Source organism: Mytilus edulis, chromosome 6, assembly GCF_963676685.1.
Source record: "Mytilus edulis chromosome 6, xbMytEdul2.2, whole genome shotgun sequence".
Classification (NCBI taxonomy): domain Eukaryota; kingdom Metazoa; phylum Mollusca; class Bivalvia; order Mytilida; family Mytilidae; genus Mytilus; species Mytilus edulis.
This window is the reverse complement of record NC_092349.1, coordinates 26,789,930-26,807,422: the sequence shown is the minus strand read 5'-3', so window position 1 is coordinate 26,807,422 and position 17,493 is coordinate 26,789,930. Positions and strand designations below refer to the sequence as shown.

Below are 17,493 nucleotides of genomic sequence, written 5' to 3'. Positions count from 1 at the left end.
GGAAGTAAAAGTGACCCTGGTAATTACAGAGGTATAACCAAGTACTTCGAACCTTGGAAAATTGTTTAATAAAATAATCCTCTCTCGATTACTCGCTCATATAAATGTTAACAAATTAATAAATATTAACCAGATTGACTAATTGATCAGGGTTTTCAGGAACAATATCGTTACATGCAAATATTTCAGCATCCTCAAAATTAACAATTTTCCAGAGCGTTTACAAAATGAGTGAACGGGCAGGTTATGTTGATGCTTTAAGAAATAGATCAGAATCGATCATAATTGTGTAAATTAAGAGTTTCACTTAGTGCTCATAACCTTGCCATTGAAAGAGGAAGATATTGAAAAGTGCTCAGAGATCAAAGAATTTGGGAAATCTGTAAAAGTGGTGAAATTGAAAATGAACAGCACATGCTGCTACACTGCAGAGGTTACTCCAGTATTAGAGAGACTTTTGTATTAAAAATGTTCAAAATTACAGGAAAAAAATATAACCACATTGTGCGATAAAAATAAAATAAATCTATTGCAATAGATTTTCATTATACCTTAATTTTTTATTCACAAATATACAATTAAAATTGAGAATGGAAATGGGAGAATGTGTCAAAGAGACAACAACCCGACAATAGAAGTTAGAACAAACAACAGCAGAAGGTCACCAATAGGTTGTCAATGCAGCGAGAAATTCCTGCACCCGGAAGCGTCCTTCAGCTGGCCTCTAAACAAATATATACCAGTTCAGTGATAATGAACACCATACTAAACCCCAAATTATACACAAGAAACTAAAATTAAAAATGATACAAGACTAACAAAGGCCAGTGGCTCCTGACTTGGGACAGGCTTAAACAATTGTTTGTATTTTACTACCATCATGGTAACCATGTAAATTGCTTATCCATTCCGTCATTACCATTTATTGTAAATGCGTGTGTGCCAATAAAATAATGTATTGTATTGTACATGTATTGTATTGTATTGCTGATAATTTAGCCTATTTAGTTTCTCCCTATCTTCTTTAGTTTTTGCTCAAAACACAAAAGAGGATAAAAAAATCCGCATGTAAGGGCAATCACTCCTATAGATAAAGCAGGGGCAGATCCAGCCATTTTTAAAAGGGGGGGGGTCCCAACCCAGGATAAAGGGGGGTTTCAACTATATGTCCCCATTCAAATGCATTGATCGTCAAAATAAAAGGGGGGTTCCAACCCCTGGAACCCCCCCCCCCCTCTGGATCTGCCACGGTTAAGAGTGAGTCTACGAAACTATATCAGCAACATTTGACTTGTTAGTAGATCTTGACTTGCTGATTTAATAAAAGTGTATCTTTAAATATCATGTTTATCTATTTTCCATCATATTGCAAAAGCAACAAAAAAAACCGAGTGTGGATAGTAAACCCCCCATTGACAGAAACAAGTGCCTGTGTGTGATTTACTTGGTAACAGAGACATATAATACAATGAATATGTCTCTGTTGATAATCAAATAATGCATACCTAATATCAGGAACATAAATATACTGTTCCCAGCTAAAATAAATGCAATAATGCCCATACTGTGAAATTAAAATTTCTCACATGACACCCTTTCTTTGGGATTGTGCAACTGAATCATTACCATTTAAGCATTATGTTTATCTGAATAAACCCAGTACAAAGGACGTTCCTCTCCATTTTTGATGAGAAAATTGATGAAAACAGTGATGTCAACAAAGCATATGAAGACTTTGAATCTGATCTTCTAAATACTGTAAATAAACATATACCATTGAAACAACGAAAAAATGTACAAAGTCCTGCTCCATTTATGAATCAAGAGCTTAGGCAATCTATATTTAAGAAAAAGATGTTGTACAATAAATACAATAAGGTAAAATCTAAGAAAAACTGGGAAAAATACAGAGCCCAAAGAAATTTTGTAAACAAGATCAAGCGTAAATCAGTTAGAAATTATTTTATAGAGCGTTGTGTAGGGGGACCAAAAAGTAAAGACTTTTGGCCCACCATAAAACCTTTTTTAACCAACAAAGGTAGTTATTTTGAGAACAACATTATTTTATGTGACAATGATAACATTATAAATGATCAGTCAAAGGTTGCTAATATGTTTAATGATTTTTTTGTTAATGTAGCAAAAGATATTGGATCAGACTGTACTGTAGATCAGAACCACCCTAGTATAAAAGCTATATATAATAATTGTAGAACTGAAGGTAATTTAATTTTTGAATGTATAGAAGAGAAGTTTGTAGAAAAACAAATAAACAAACTTGGTATAAATAAGGCTACAGGTAAAGACGGGTTATCCGTTAAAATACTGAAATTGGCAAAACCAGCAGTTGTGACACCAATAACAAAATTAATAAAAAAATCTATTGAGCACTCTGTATTTCCAGACAAACTTAAAGAGGCTCAAGTGGTGCCACTTCACAAGAAGAATAGTCAACTGGAAGTTGGCAACTATAGGCCAGTCAGTATTTTACCTGTTGTATCAAAGTTTTTCGAGAGAGCCATCTTCAAGCAGCTAGTTGATTTTTTTCAAAATATATTTCACCCATATTTGTTTGCCTTTAGAGCAGGATACGGCTGCCAGACAGCACTTTTGAAAATCATTGAGGATTGGAAGAAGGCTATTGATGATAATCAATATATTGCTGCTGTGTTGATGGACCTCTCGAAAGCCTTTGATTGCCTTCCCCATGATTTGCTAATTTTAAAACTAAAGGCATATGGGTTATCGGAAACAGCTTTAAGCTTAATAGACAGCTATTTAAGTAAAAGAAAACAATGTGTAAAAGTTGGTATAGATATTAGTACCTGGAAAGATATATATAAAGGTGTGCCGCAAAGCTCTATATTAGGACCTGTACTTTTTAACATTTTCTTGAATGACATTTTTCATTTTGTTTCAAACAGTTCATTGTATAATTATGCAGATGACAATACTTTATCATATTCACACTCTAATATAGACACTGTGGTAAATATTTTAGAAAAAGAAAGCTTAGAGCTAATAAATTGGTTCAGTCTAAATCATATGAAGGCCAACCCTGACAAATTTCAGGCAATAGCCATAGGCAAGAAAACTGAAAATAAAAACATTTCATTTAACTTAGATGGTAATATTATACATTGTGAAAAAGAAGTAAAATTATTGGGTGTAACAATTGATTATCAACTTAAGTTTGATGCCCATATTTCCAATATTTGTAAAAAGGCATCAAGACAATTACATGTACTTAAACGTATTGGTAAAAATTTAACAAAATTAGGTAGACTTACTATATATTATTCATTTATAATGTCAAATTTTAATTATTGTCCTGTAATATGGCACTTCTGTGGTGAGTGTAACACCAGAAAAATAGAGAAAATACAGGAGCGTGCCCTTAGATTTATACATGAAGACTATTGTAGTACCTATGAACAACTATTAATTAAATCAAAATTACCAAGCTTAGAAATTAGAAGAATTAGAATGATAGCAATAGAGGTATATAAAATTATTAATAAACAATGTCCATTATATCTACATGAACTTATTGAAATTAAAAAAATGTAATTACTCTTTTAGATATAACAACATAGCAGATGTTCCCAGGGTAAGGACAACTACCCATGGGCTACACTCATTTAGATATGCAGGAGCCAAACTCTGGAACGAACTGCCAAATAAAATGAGGGACGAAATGCCATTGGGTCAGTTCAAAGGTTTGGTTGGTAATTGGGAGGGCAGTTCGTGTCAGTGTTCCTCCTGCAGATCTCAATGAGCTGTAGATCAGTTTATTTATTTATCATGTATACTCTGGCTTTTAAATTATTTGGCATAATTTTTTTTATTTGTGTTCTTAATGCTTGGATTACTTTTAGTGCTTTATAATTGCTATTGCATGAATGTTAGTTTATCTGCATTTTATGTTTGCTTATATGCTTTAATTGTGCTTGATAACATTATTTATTTTGCATGTTTTATGTGTTTTATGTATTGTGCTTGTCTTATATGTATGTCGGATAAAAGCTCTACAGAGCTTATGTTGTATTGTTATATGTATAACCGACTTTAAATAAATCTTTTATTATTTTTTATTTATGTATCCCGCCTTTTATACCAGGGGATAAATGGACGCAGGGGAGTGAAACGTAGCCTATGCTTAAAAATTTTCTCTAGGTGAAAACCGTAATAAATGACCCCTCATAAATGTTTTGCAGAAAAGCATTGTTAATGGTGTTTGCTACTCTGTTTCAAAATAACAAACCTTTTTAAAGACTGTTCTTAATAGATAGTATGTAAATAAAATAACTAAAAAAGCAGAAAAAAAATGTCCTTGTTTTCGAAATCAAAATGGAGATATTATATAGTGTCTTTAACAATATTAATTGGGTAAAATTACTAGATTCAACTGGTGTCAATATATATCAATTATATGTCCCCATTCAAATGCATTGATCGGCCAAAAGAGGGGGTATTCTTGTTTTTGTTTTGTTTTTTGCAATACATTCTTATTAATGATGCAGGCCGTTCCCCGGTGAAATTTTGTTTGGAAAGTAGAAATCGAAATTATAGAAACGCAATGTGTGAAAATACGGGGAATTGTACCACAATTAATGCAATTCCGCTAAGAAGCCTATTCGTTTTTAACTGGTCACCGAAAAACGTCGTTAGCAAAATAGAAAAAGGAAATTTATTTGTAAAAGAATACCGATAAAATTTTGCGGGAGTGGGAGGGAGGGGAACCACCGTACAGGCAGACGTATAAACTCAGACGAAAATGGTTTGTTTGCATGGAATAAAAAAGAAGGGTAGTTGAACTTGGCTATTTGACCGAACAACTTTCCCTATGTTTCAAATGTAAACTGTATTTAAAATTTATTGGACTGCACATGAGAAGTCCGATATGGTTTCGGAAGATTAATTATTGTTTAAAATAAACTACTAGCATTGTAATCGTATAAGCACAGTCTATACAGGACAGCAACATCGGAATAAGGAGAAAGTTAACAAAGGCTTAAACATATGGGATATCAACACTAAATGTGTACTCGGTAGGTACGAAATAAAATTGAATCATTCAGATCCCGTTACATTTTTTTCTTCCAATTCCATTCTGAAAAAAATGATTTTCTCGAAATTTACAATCAAACGATTCATTAAAAACCTGTGGCCCCACCATAAACGAATGGTCGGTGCTTCGATGGAGGTAAATCCAGAAAAGCGCTTGGAACGCAAACAAGTTACAAAAAAGACATTTTCATTAACCTATTTATTCAAACGGCAAAAAGATTAAAAGAATAGAGTTCCAATCGCCCCCTTTTTCCCCGCGTTGTACATATTGTATCTATCAATGGCCATTATAACTTAAACAAATTTGCTTGTTCATTGATTGCTTTTTTAAAAACATCGTCAATAGAGAAATGTCGGTTTGAGAGCAAATGCAATGCAATTTCCGATATAATTAATATTTCATAGGAGCATAAATCTTTTAAAAACATTTGATCGGCGCACTGATTATCGAAATTATCCAGGACAATGCTGATATAAAGCTTTAATATAAATGATATACGTTATTTAAAGATCTGTCAAAAATTGTACACACGAGAGCGCTTACAAATGCAATTTTCCGTATAATTAATATTTCCAAGGGGCATAACCCTTTAAAAAAAGCGACAATGCTGATATAAACCTAATATATAAGTTTTATAAAAGTCTGGCAAGAATTGTACACGTGAGAGAGCTAAAAAGACCGCGGACGGACAAACGGACGAACGCCCGGTATTTCTATGTACCCCACAACGCATCGCGCGGGGGACAAAAATCAACAATATCTTTAAATAATGTTGATTTTAGAGAGGGTGGACAGGGGGAATACCCTTCTCCCACCTCCCGCCCCTATCTCCCATCTCCCACTTTTAGAATCTTTTTTTCTCTCCCACCTATTTTTTTTCCCATCTCCCGCCTCGCCTTCTCACACCTCCCCACCTCCCTCAAAAGCTGTCCATCCCCTAATTTTAGATTCATATTAATTTGCACTTTGGTCTTCTGGGATGTGTGTGTGTGTTTGGTGTTTTGAGTTCGACGTGATGCACAGGTAAAGCTGATAAAAAACGCAACTTTGCACAAAGTAGGGAGACAAAACGACTCACAGACAATTAGCAAAAGTGCCTTTAGGGGAAGTGGCATATTGCTCACATAGGCTTCGGGAAAAGCCAGAGAGTATTCGCAGTGTTATAAGGACAAGTTCCTACCATCTTATGGTGTTTATATATCTCAACTTGTACGATTCGCTCGTGTATGTAACAACGTATTAGATTTTAGCGAGAGAAATTTATGTATTACTAAAAAATTATTACACCAGGGTTTTCGATATCACAAACTAGTCAAAACATTTACTAAATTTTATCATCAGTATAAGGAAATAATTCGTAAATACACCTCAACATGCAGACATCTTATACGTTCAGGTATTGCACATCCAATCTTTTATGGTAATATTCTTTACAAAGCACAAAAATGTCAGTATTCACCTCAAAAGCTAACAAAACCTTTAAACAGGCTTATTAAGAAGGGATATAGTTACGATACTGTTGTCAGGTCATTAAAGATTTCATATTTTGGCTTTAATTTTGATTCACTTATAGGGTCTTTGCATCGGAATTAAACACATGTATTCTAAAACCAGTTGTTGGCATGACACGGGTTATGTTCTTCTCATGTATCTTAAGATAGTATGATAATAAATCCCTAACGGGAGGGATTGTGCCTGATATTCATGTGATGAAGACATAATATTTCAATCAGTTTAATTGAGGTCTGGAGCTGCCATGTCAGTTAACTGAATTTTAATGTGCGTATTGTTATGCGTTTACTTTTCTACATTGGCTAGAGGTTTAGGGGGAGGGTTGAGATCTCATAAACATGTTTAACTCCGCCGCAATTTTGCGCCTGTCTTAAGTCAGGAGTCTCTGGCCTTTGTTCGTCTTGTATGATTTTTAATTTAAGTTTCTTGTGTATAATTCGAAGTTTAGTATGACGTCCAGTATCACTGTACTAGTATACATATTTTTAGGGACCAGCTGAAGGACACCTACGGATGCGGGAATTCTCGCTATATTGAAGACCCATTGGTGGCCTTCGGCTGTTGTCTGCTCTATTGTCTGCTCTATGGTCGGGTTGTTTGACACATTCCCCATTTCCTTTCTTTTATATATAGCCGCTACGATATTGAACGCAATCCAGGAGGTGGTATTTTTAAGTCCGATGGAGATCGATCCTTCTCATTTTTGCAATACTAAAGAACGGCAATCTTTATTGTAAGTGGAAGGGAGGTCTTAAATTTCTATTGCTTTTAAGTAATTGCTATAAAAAAGGTACATAATTCTTAACCGAAATTAGAATTCATGATATCGTAGGCAAAGTTCTGTCTTGTCTTTCAGATATACTTTGACTGAACTATGAAAAGATATATTCACTATTTTAAGAAGAATTTCTGTTCAAGACAGACATGTAAGCACTATAAATAACCTGAATAGAAATGTTGTTTATAGAAATTATTCGTGAGTACATTTGTACATTGCATTGTTTTCCAACCACCGCATTTATATTACGTGTCTGTGAAACTGACTGAAAACTAAGTACTATTATGTGTAAATCAATGTACATTTATTGTAGTTGAAAACAAAAAAAACAACAAAACAGCAAATTACGAGATCTGTTTTGTCCATAATTTGTAAAAATATCGCCCAAACCGGCCGAACGTCTTTCGACGTTGTTTTAGAATTGGCGCAATGTATTCGCCCCAATTCAAATTGTTAAACCTTTTTTTTTTTGAAATATCTCTTTTTCCATTCCGGTGACCCCATTTTTATTTCATGATTTTATTTAGATATAAACAACGCTTATTCTGTTGAATACTCAAAGAGAAATTATTGGTCAATTTTTATTAAACTTATTTTTTCTTATAGGTATTTCACAATAAAAAAGGCGGGAACACTATTTTTGCAACTTATCGTTATTATTTTCCACTCAGACAATGGTACTATTATTAAAATAGTTTGTATTAACAAACTGTTTGTCTTAGATGCATGATTTTTTATTAGTTGTTAGTGGCTTTAAACTAGCTGTCAGATTACTGCGAGTACTCTCATATCTGTTTTTATGTCTTTTTGTGTCGTTATGTATAAGTACCCGGCCACGTCCACTTGTATTTTTGTCCATCTGATGAGTTAAGCCTTTTTCAACTGATTTTTATATTTCGTTCTTATGTTGTACTGTTAAACCACTGTCCCAGGTTAGGGGAGGGTTGGGATCCCGCTAACATGTTTAACCCCGCCACATTATTTATGTATGTGCCTGTCCCAAGTCAGGAGCCTGTAGTTCAGTGGTTGTCGTTTGTTTACGTGTTACATATTTGTTTTTCGTTCATTTGTTTACATAAATAAGGCCGTTAGTTTTCTCGTTTGAATTGTTTTACATTGTCGTATCGGGGCCTTTTATAGCTGACTATGCGGTATGGGCTTTGCTCATCGTTGAAGGCCGTACGTTGACCTATAGTTGTTAATGTCTGTGTCATTTTGGTCTTTTGTGGATAGTTGTCTCATTGGCAATCATACCACATCTTCTTTCTTATAGGTTAACAGAACAAACAAGTTTTTATTGGATACAGACTTTTAAAAAAATATTACACTGCTATTAACTCGAAGTCCCGATTTCCAAATTCCATGAAAAATATGGCGGTTTAAATCGAAAACGAGGTCGGTGACCCCATTTTTTTTATTTGCTTATTTTGAAGCTTTAAAATAACCTAAAGTAAAAATAAAATATAAAGAAGATATTATTGGTAGATCTGAATAGCACAATTTTTACCATAGGATGAAAAAGCAACTATAAATTGACGACACTCTTCTCAATTTATTTTCGACGGTGGACGATATTCAGCATTTTAAACAAAAATATCAATCCTTTGAGAGTGGCAAGTAACCAAGACCATATGATATGCTATGTTTAAGTCTGTGATATTCTCATGATACATATAGCAAATCTTGACATATTTTAAACTTGCATATTTGGAAAAGAAAAGATATAAGGTATGTAAAAAGTAAAATAACAAAATACCGAACTCCAAGGAAAACTCAAAACAGAAAGTCCCTTAACAAATGGCAAAATCAAAATTAAACGAATGAAAAACAACTGTTGTATTCCTGATTTGGTACAAACATTTTCCTAGTTAGAAACCTAGAAAACCTGGATTGAACCTGATATTACAGTTAACTAAACCTTTCACTTATATGACAATCGCGTAAAATTCCTTGTATTGACAATAATGTGTGACCAAAGCAAACAGACAATAATAGGTAAAAAAGTCCAAAATTGGGTATAGCAGTCAATATTGAGTTAGTATCTCAATTACTATTAAAACAAACAACTATGTCAACAACAAAAAAAAACCAACAAAACGGCATGTAAACACATTATAGACAAAACACATAGCTAACGCGACGTTTACCTTAAGGATGTTCTACTTTGTTTCAAAATAACAATCTATTTAAAAGACCTATATAAATAATAGTATATAAATAACGGAACTAAAGAAGCAGAACAAAATGAAGGGTTCGTAACCTTGTTTTCGAGATGTAAGCTATTCAAAAAATTGCGGAAATGATTCTCTCTAGATTGTTTGTTACCTTTAACATTTTCACATTTTTTCTTTCAAAATCTTTGGAAAAAACAAGGATTTTATAGGATTTTCAAATATGGCTTCTTTAAACTATATGTTATTAAATTATGAAAAGAAAAGAAGGGGTTACAGAGCAAAATATTTATCAGGACTACATGGATAAAACTAGAGGACTCCGAGTATCTGACACTATATAAAAAACAGGAGTAGCGAACTTCCTTAATATCAAACTGAGTAAAACTGTACATGTATGTATCTTCCTAATCTAAATCTACAATTTTCACTCTGACCTGGACTGAATTATACATAAAGCGACTTTGTATAGTCAAAGTCATGGCAAAAAAACTTGATAAAACAAAATCATCAGTCTACAAAACACAAAAAGAAAAGTAAAGACTGAGCAACACAAACTCCGCAACAAAGTGAGGGCGATTTCAGGTGCTCCAGAAGTGTGAGCAGATCCTGATCCACATGTGAAAATACGTATCTTCTTTCATTCCTATTCATTTATATACCATTTTCTATGGCTTTTTGTCCATGTTAAACACACCCAGGGTCCCAAGTATCCCTATGAAAATCATAGAAGATACAGAAAATCTGGCAGGACACACACAATTTGAAAGTTGTTAAATGAATCCTCATAGTTTTTGCACCTACTGACGATTTTTTTACACCAAGATAAAAAAAATGTCTTTGTAAAGTGTGTTAGGTATGGGTCATGAATTCCTACACCAGATTCCTAAGATTCTTTATGAAACTATTGCAACAGGGGTTTTTTTTTGGTTTCCAGAGAACAAAACCAGTACAGTAATTCAGATGTGGTGATGCCACTTGTCTAAAAAAAAACATATCGTAAAATCGTTTAAAAAAAATAAAAATCCAGATTTAATGACGCATATCATGCAGTCAAAGGTTTTAAATGGTAAAGAAGAATTACAGATATGTCACATCATCGATCGATCAGGTATCACTCATTACCAGGGGTTGTAGTATTCACATAACTGGAAACGTTTAACTAATATGGTTAACAGATTATAACAATGTCCTTTTCCATACCGACCAGGGTATCATTTCGAGATTCCCATATCAGCCCTGGTCGCTAGCCGAAGGCTCAGATGGGTCAAGGGATGACGGCATGGGCCATACGGAAAAGGAAATGGTATAATCTATTGATCACCTATTATAAAACTGCTTAAAAAAGTGAAGAAAAAACATATTATTTGGTCTGGCAGGGACAGACATTTTTTCCTCCGCAGACATTTTAATCGACGTTTACAAAATCAGCAGGAGTCGGTTTCACAAAAAAAAAATTACGACTAAGATCAGGAGTCGGTTTCACATAAGAACTTACGACTAAGATTTATCTTAAATATACTGAATTTGTTATGACTTACGATCAATTTTAATCGTAAGTTTTTTTTGTGAAACCGACTCCAGCTCCCTCGTCCGTCATTGATAGAAACGCCACTGACGTCATTCATAACAGAGCACACTTATCGGTTGTTTACCAGGGCAGAACTAATCGGTGATTTCCCCTGGACATAATTTTGACTAGAACAAATCTAAGTGTATTCCATATGCAAAACATAATGTTTGCGTTACAAATATGTGACAGTACATAAAATTGAATGCACTTGTTTTGTTAAAACTATAATCAATAGTTGTTTCTACAATATTTCATGACACGTGCGTCCATGCTTTTTGTTAACATCATAAGGCTATATGTTTTTAATATCTAATCTACTTTTCAAGAGTGATATTTTATCACGACAGATATTGTCATGGTTACCACTTATAATGTTGACCATGGAGACAATTTCCTATCTTGTCATAATTGCACTTTTATGAATGGTATCTATTAGCGTATGATTATAATGATATATGTTATATATTTAATACATGGGGGTCAATACACAACTTGTATATTATATAATTTCAGAAGGAAAATGTTATCTATGAATAAAATAATTTCAAGTAAACGCTGTGAACAGAAATGAAGTAGTCTCCCTTTCCTTAATCATTTTTTTGTCAAATTAATGCTTGAAATGGTTTGTTTCACGAAATAATACATATTTATTGATGCATGTCATCAGCGATGGTTTCAAGATACCGATTAACTTTCAAGGTGCAATTTTTGATATTGAAGGGCCGTTTTGATTATCGTATACTTTGGCCAAAAATTTCAACATGTTTAAATACAATCAAAATATAACTCGGCGCTTAATGTTGAAGTCATTTTGATACAACATTATCAATTGTACATGTGTTTGAAAAATCATCGAACTACATCACAAACCAAAACAAACTAGTATGTACAAGATAGATAATATATACAACTTTAGCAAAAACATAATTTTGGTCTTTCTTATTAATTTTTTCCCTATATATCTTTAGATAAATACTCATAAATTGCCAAATTCTGTTAAACTTTCGGTTTTTGGTTATCGGCAGGCTTTTATAACGTGGACAACTATTACAAATTACGTAAAGATTGACATACTTTTTGAAATGATCCCTATTAATCCAGGTGATATTGGAACTACCTCTGTGATCTTAAAGTCAAATATATCTTTAATATGAATTCGCATGTACAAACGAATGAGTCACGCAATAGACACACGGTCTTCACAAATAGAGAGGTGTCTATGCTATATACGTCAAGATCAAGAATGTATTGAGCATTCACATGTTATAAACGGTCTGGCTCCTTCCTCCTCTTCTTATTCACATGAAACCACTAATCCTTAGTAAAACATGGTGCAATAAAATTGGTACCGTTTATGTTGTTAATTTTAAAGTTCGCGGATCCATTACTGATTAAGCTTAGCAAACCAATATAGGCTTCTGCGAGTTGTATTTTCCGTTAGAACAATTTATCTACTTAACTTAAACTATTGCTGTCTTAAACGTTGCATAAAATACGTAAGGATTATAATGTATGCATAAGTTGGATCATGGCATGATTAAGAATATGAAAATAGATGAGGTCTTGCTTTTTAAATTTGAACTATTAATCAAAGAACAAAGACAACAATAATTGCTTACATCCACTTAAATGTGAACTTTGGTGGATAGTTGTCTCAATTGCAATCATATCACATCTCATTAGTTTTATATATATTTAGAATGTTGAAAATAAGAAAAGTGAACGATGTGAATTTTAATGCAAAGGGACAACCAACGCATACGCGTACAGAATCACAGTCTCCTAAACTTCTCTAACAGTCTGGTATTGGGAAAGACATCTGTTTGACTGCTTTGTAGACAATCACATCTGATCTGAATGAGAAGATTCATTGAATGCAGTAACCAGCCTTCAGACCGTGTAAAACACATTTATAGCTAGCTATAAATCCAGGTTTAATTCACCATTTTCTACATTAGAAAATGCCTGAACAAGTCCGAAATACAACAGTTGTTATCCAATCGTTTGATGTGTTTGAGCTCTTGATTTTGCCATTTGATTAGGGACTTTCCGTTTTGAACTTTCCTCAGAGTTCGGTACTTTTGTGATTTTACTTTTTTTCTCCTCTTCAGTTGTCCGTTTCGATCATGTGTGCCAACAAAAACTCAATTGAGTATTTGCTAAATAAGGTATCCTCTTAAATGTGGCTGACATGTTTTATCACTCGAAATAAGAAAGCAACTACAAGATACTTCCAGTAGTCGATACAAGAAGGAAAATCTGTATGATTTATTTGCCAGAAATCAGATCCATGGACGATGTGTCATTGGAAAGTATTGAATTATGGAATTTAGTGTAAACAGTTCCCAATCGCTACACTTGGAACCAACACAAATACAATATTAACGTTACTAGAGCTTTCTTTTTCTATTTCTTAAACCGTAATTGATATATAAACTGTTTTTTCTCGTCAAAAACTTACACAACTACCATGTTTTGCATTTAAAGAAAGACAAAGAAAAAAACTTAACTTATTCACTGTGATAAAACGTTAGAGGGTTATCACTCGCCTGAAATAATAATCTCATAATACGCCTCACAGATTATTTCACACCACAATCAGGGGTGTATTTATAAAATACCATCGTTTTTAAATGTTTTTGTCGATACACGATATTTCATTAGTCCATTCTTGTTACTCTTTGATGGGCAGAGTAATTTTATTAGTTATATATAACGTATGGGGTATTTAACATAGCAGCAGTATAATATAGTTGGATCAGATTAGATTGAATGAATGACCTTTTGATCCTGGTCAGTTACAAATATGGCATCTACAGTACATCAATAAAGGCCTTTAGAAAAGTAAAACAATCGAAAAGCAGGATGTGATTCACCCATATTTGGAAATAGTTTACTTGGTACAACTACTCATATATATATCGACCAGAGAAATATCAAGTCATTCTAAAATTAAAATACGCTGGAAATTAGTGACGAAAAGTTCATATACTGATTATAGATGAAGGCTTCTGGGAGTCAGAATCCCTAGAAGGATGTGTTTTGCCAAGATAGCAAATGAATGCTTCTTCATTCAATCCAAAGTAATAAACAAAACGGTGATTTCATACTATGGAACATTTCTATATAATTTAATTTTTGATGTAACACGTCTTCTGATTGGCTGAAAATGTTTTATCTATCAGCCCATAGACATTATTTTGTCATGTGACCGTGACGTCACCAACGTTTTTTTTTTAAATTTACTCCTTAAAAATGGAATTTAGAATTAAATTATAAAGAATGACTGTAATATTTTTTCTGTCTATTCGAAATAACCTAAAAAATGTGGTGTACACTTTTAAATAACCCGCTACGCTGGTTATTTAGTGTGCACCACATTTTTTATGTTATTTCTTCATAGACAGAAAAAATATCACAGTCATTCCTTAAATAATTTGGGTTAACTTCCTTTTTTTATCTATTCTTAAATAGTAAATATAACAGTATATCCATAACGATTCGATGTAAACTTTGATCTCGCTGACCTTTTAAATTTTTGAAGTGAGCAACACTTATTACTGTCTATCACATGATCCCTGTTTAGTTTGTGTCATTGAAATCCAGTCAGAAATATGGAAAAGTTTTCATTAAAAGATACTGCTGCATTGTGTGTGCGCAAATATGCATAAGAACATTACAAGTTAGTGTGGATGGCACACTCTAAATCTTTTTTCAACAAATCTTTAGCTGAAACTACTTACCAATCTCATGTCCTTGCCAACTAATGTGTTCGTCCCTACTTTCAGTACTCGTCATTCTCTTGACAAGCTCTTGAACACAACTATTGGATGGTTCAGATTCCAGTAAGACATCCTTGAACAAATGGAATGTAGGGTATGGTCGTTCAGTCAAGATATCCAGTAGAACCTTGTTACGTTCTCGTTGTGTGGTTGGTTTGATAATTTCTTCTCTGTCCTCTATCATTACAATACATCTAGAAATCAAGTTATCTAGAACAATCTTGTCAAGCACTGTGTTATCTAATAACTCATCATAGTAACCAATTAGGTCGTGATGTTCATGATGTTCCTGATCTGAAATTTGCAAATTTGATTTTAACAAGTATTACAGAATGATATCTCCTCCAAGTTTGAACTACTATGTCTGTCTTAATTTGCAGTACTGCATTTCAACAACCGAAACGAACTTAATTTAAGGAAATGTGATTAACAGTTGACATGTACAAATGTAATGTGTTCTATTTATTACAAACTAAATCACTTTTAACTGCCTACCCGACCTAACATGCGAGTGAGAAAGAAAATTGAAGTGTTATTAATTCATCAGTTCTTACGTAAACTGTATGTTATTTGTACGGAACAGTATTTGTACATTAATCCGATTTTATTTCATATACGTTTTGGTTGCATTTTTGTTAAACACTTTTCGTTTTTTTTTTTATCTATATTGATAACATTTTTATCAGCAGTAGTCAGCACTTTTGTGTTGACATGAAATTTAATTGATACATACTTTCTTTGTAAATGTACTGTTTACAAAATGGAGAACTTTTTAAAGCACTAAACGTTTTCTGTGCCAAGTAATAAAATGCCTAAGCCGAATTTGGCACACATCTTTTTGTATTTTTCGGGTTTAAAAAGCTCCTCAAATTTGATTTGGTCTTCGAACTGTTTTGATTCAAGGGCCACTGATGAGTTTTATGTAGACGAAACTCGCAGTCATAAACATAAAAACTCAGAAACTCAGAATTTAACCAATGAAAATACTAGATTTGGCGTTTCTGTGCTCCAAGCACTGAGTAAAGTTTTACGACCGTAGTAAGCCTGAAGTTTCACATTATAAACCTGATATCTTTGATTTGTTTTACAACCAGTGTGTCGAAACAACTGCTGGTGGACGTCGTATTCCGATCACGTATATATTGAAATGAAACTATGATTGATATGCACATTACTTTTTTTATATATAAATTAAGTGTTGATAAGATGATGAATTATTCAAAACGGTTGGGAATGTTCGGTCTTGTAATGCATGGGTAACATCTGAAATGAATATACCTTTGATTGCACTTTGTGTGTATTTTTGTGTGATGTCTTCCTTTGGATGGGTTTTTTTCTTTTCGAATTGCTAAAACAAAAAGTAGTTTAATCAATTATTTTTACTTATTACTATATTGATTTAATCTTGCCGCATCGGATGGATAAACAAATACAGTGTCATTTGAAAGGAACTAACCGTATGTAAACAGAATATGAATATGCGCCCACAGTAACCCTACCCTGCGCAAACTATATTAGTTCCATGTTAAGTTTACTGTGAAATATTGGTCAATTTCGTAATAGGGCATACATACAAAAGAGTTTACCACTGACCATGTGTACATAGTTTCAAATTAATGTTAGCACAAGATTTTGTAAACAGACCTTCAATCTATACCACCTCATATCTATACATCATCTGACCTAATATAATTCGACCATGTGTACACAGTTTCAACTAATGTGAGCACAAGCTATCCTAAACATATCTTCAGTCTATACCGCCTCATATCTATATATCATCTGACCTCAGGATATAAATAGTTTTTGTAATCGACATTATATGTTCAATCTATACAGCCTCATATCTACATGTATATATATTCTGACCTAACGATGTGATTAGTTTTTGTTATCAACATTTCATGTTCAATCTATACCGCCTCATTTCTATATATCATCTGACTTAACGATATAATTAGTTTTTGTAATCAACATTTCATGTTCAATTTATACCGCCTCATATCTATATATCATCTGACCTCAGGATATAATTTGTTTTTGTAATCGACATTATATGTTCAATATATACCGCCTCATATCTATATATCAAGTGACCTCAGGATATAAATTGTTTTTGTAATCGACATTATATGTTCAATCTATACCGCCTTTTATCTATATATCATCTGACCTCAGGATATAATTAGTTTTTGTAATCGACATTATATGTTCAATCTATACCGCCTCATATCTATATATCATTTGACCTCAGGATATAATTAGTTTTTGTAATCGACATTATATGTTCAATCTATACCGCCTCATATCTATATATCATCTGAACTCAGGATATAATTAGTTTTTGTAATCGACATTATATGTTCAATCTATACCGCCTCATATCTATATATCATCTGTCCTCAGGATATAATTAAATTTTGTAATCGACATTATATTTTCAATCTATACCGCCTCATATCTATATCTATATATCATCTGACATCAGGATAGAATTAGTTTTTGTACACACATTTTATGTTCAATCTATGCTGCCTCATATCTATATATCATCTGACCTCAGGATACAACTAGTTTTTGCACATCGACATTATAAGTTCAATCAA

The 17,493-nt window shown here is 33.1% G+C and overlaps 2 protein-coding genes across 2 annotated transcripts in view; both read right to left on the bottom strand.

Moving 5' to 3' along the window:
• The window catches only part of LOC139527426 (VWFA and cache domain-containing protein 1-like), a gene marked incomplete in the record, with an annotated part of 392,016 nt that overhangs the window by 285,060 nt on the left and 89,463 nt on the right, over nt 1-17,493 (bottom strand).
• LOC139526320 (uncharacterized) overlaps nt 1-17,493 on the bottom strand; it is a 71,767-nt gene that overhangs the window by 41,612 nt on the left and 12,662 nt on the right. The window contains exons 4-5 of the mRNA XM_071321451.1: nt 16,166-16,235; nt 14,849-15,181 (exon numbers count right to left, since the gene is read on the bottom strand). Coding sequence (XP_071177552.1) covers nt 14,849-15,181; nt 16,166-16,235 — 403 coding nt within the window. The remainder of the gene's footprint in view (nt 1-14,848; nt 15,182-16,165; nt 16,236-17,493) is intronic.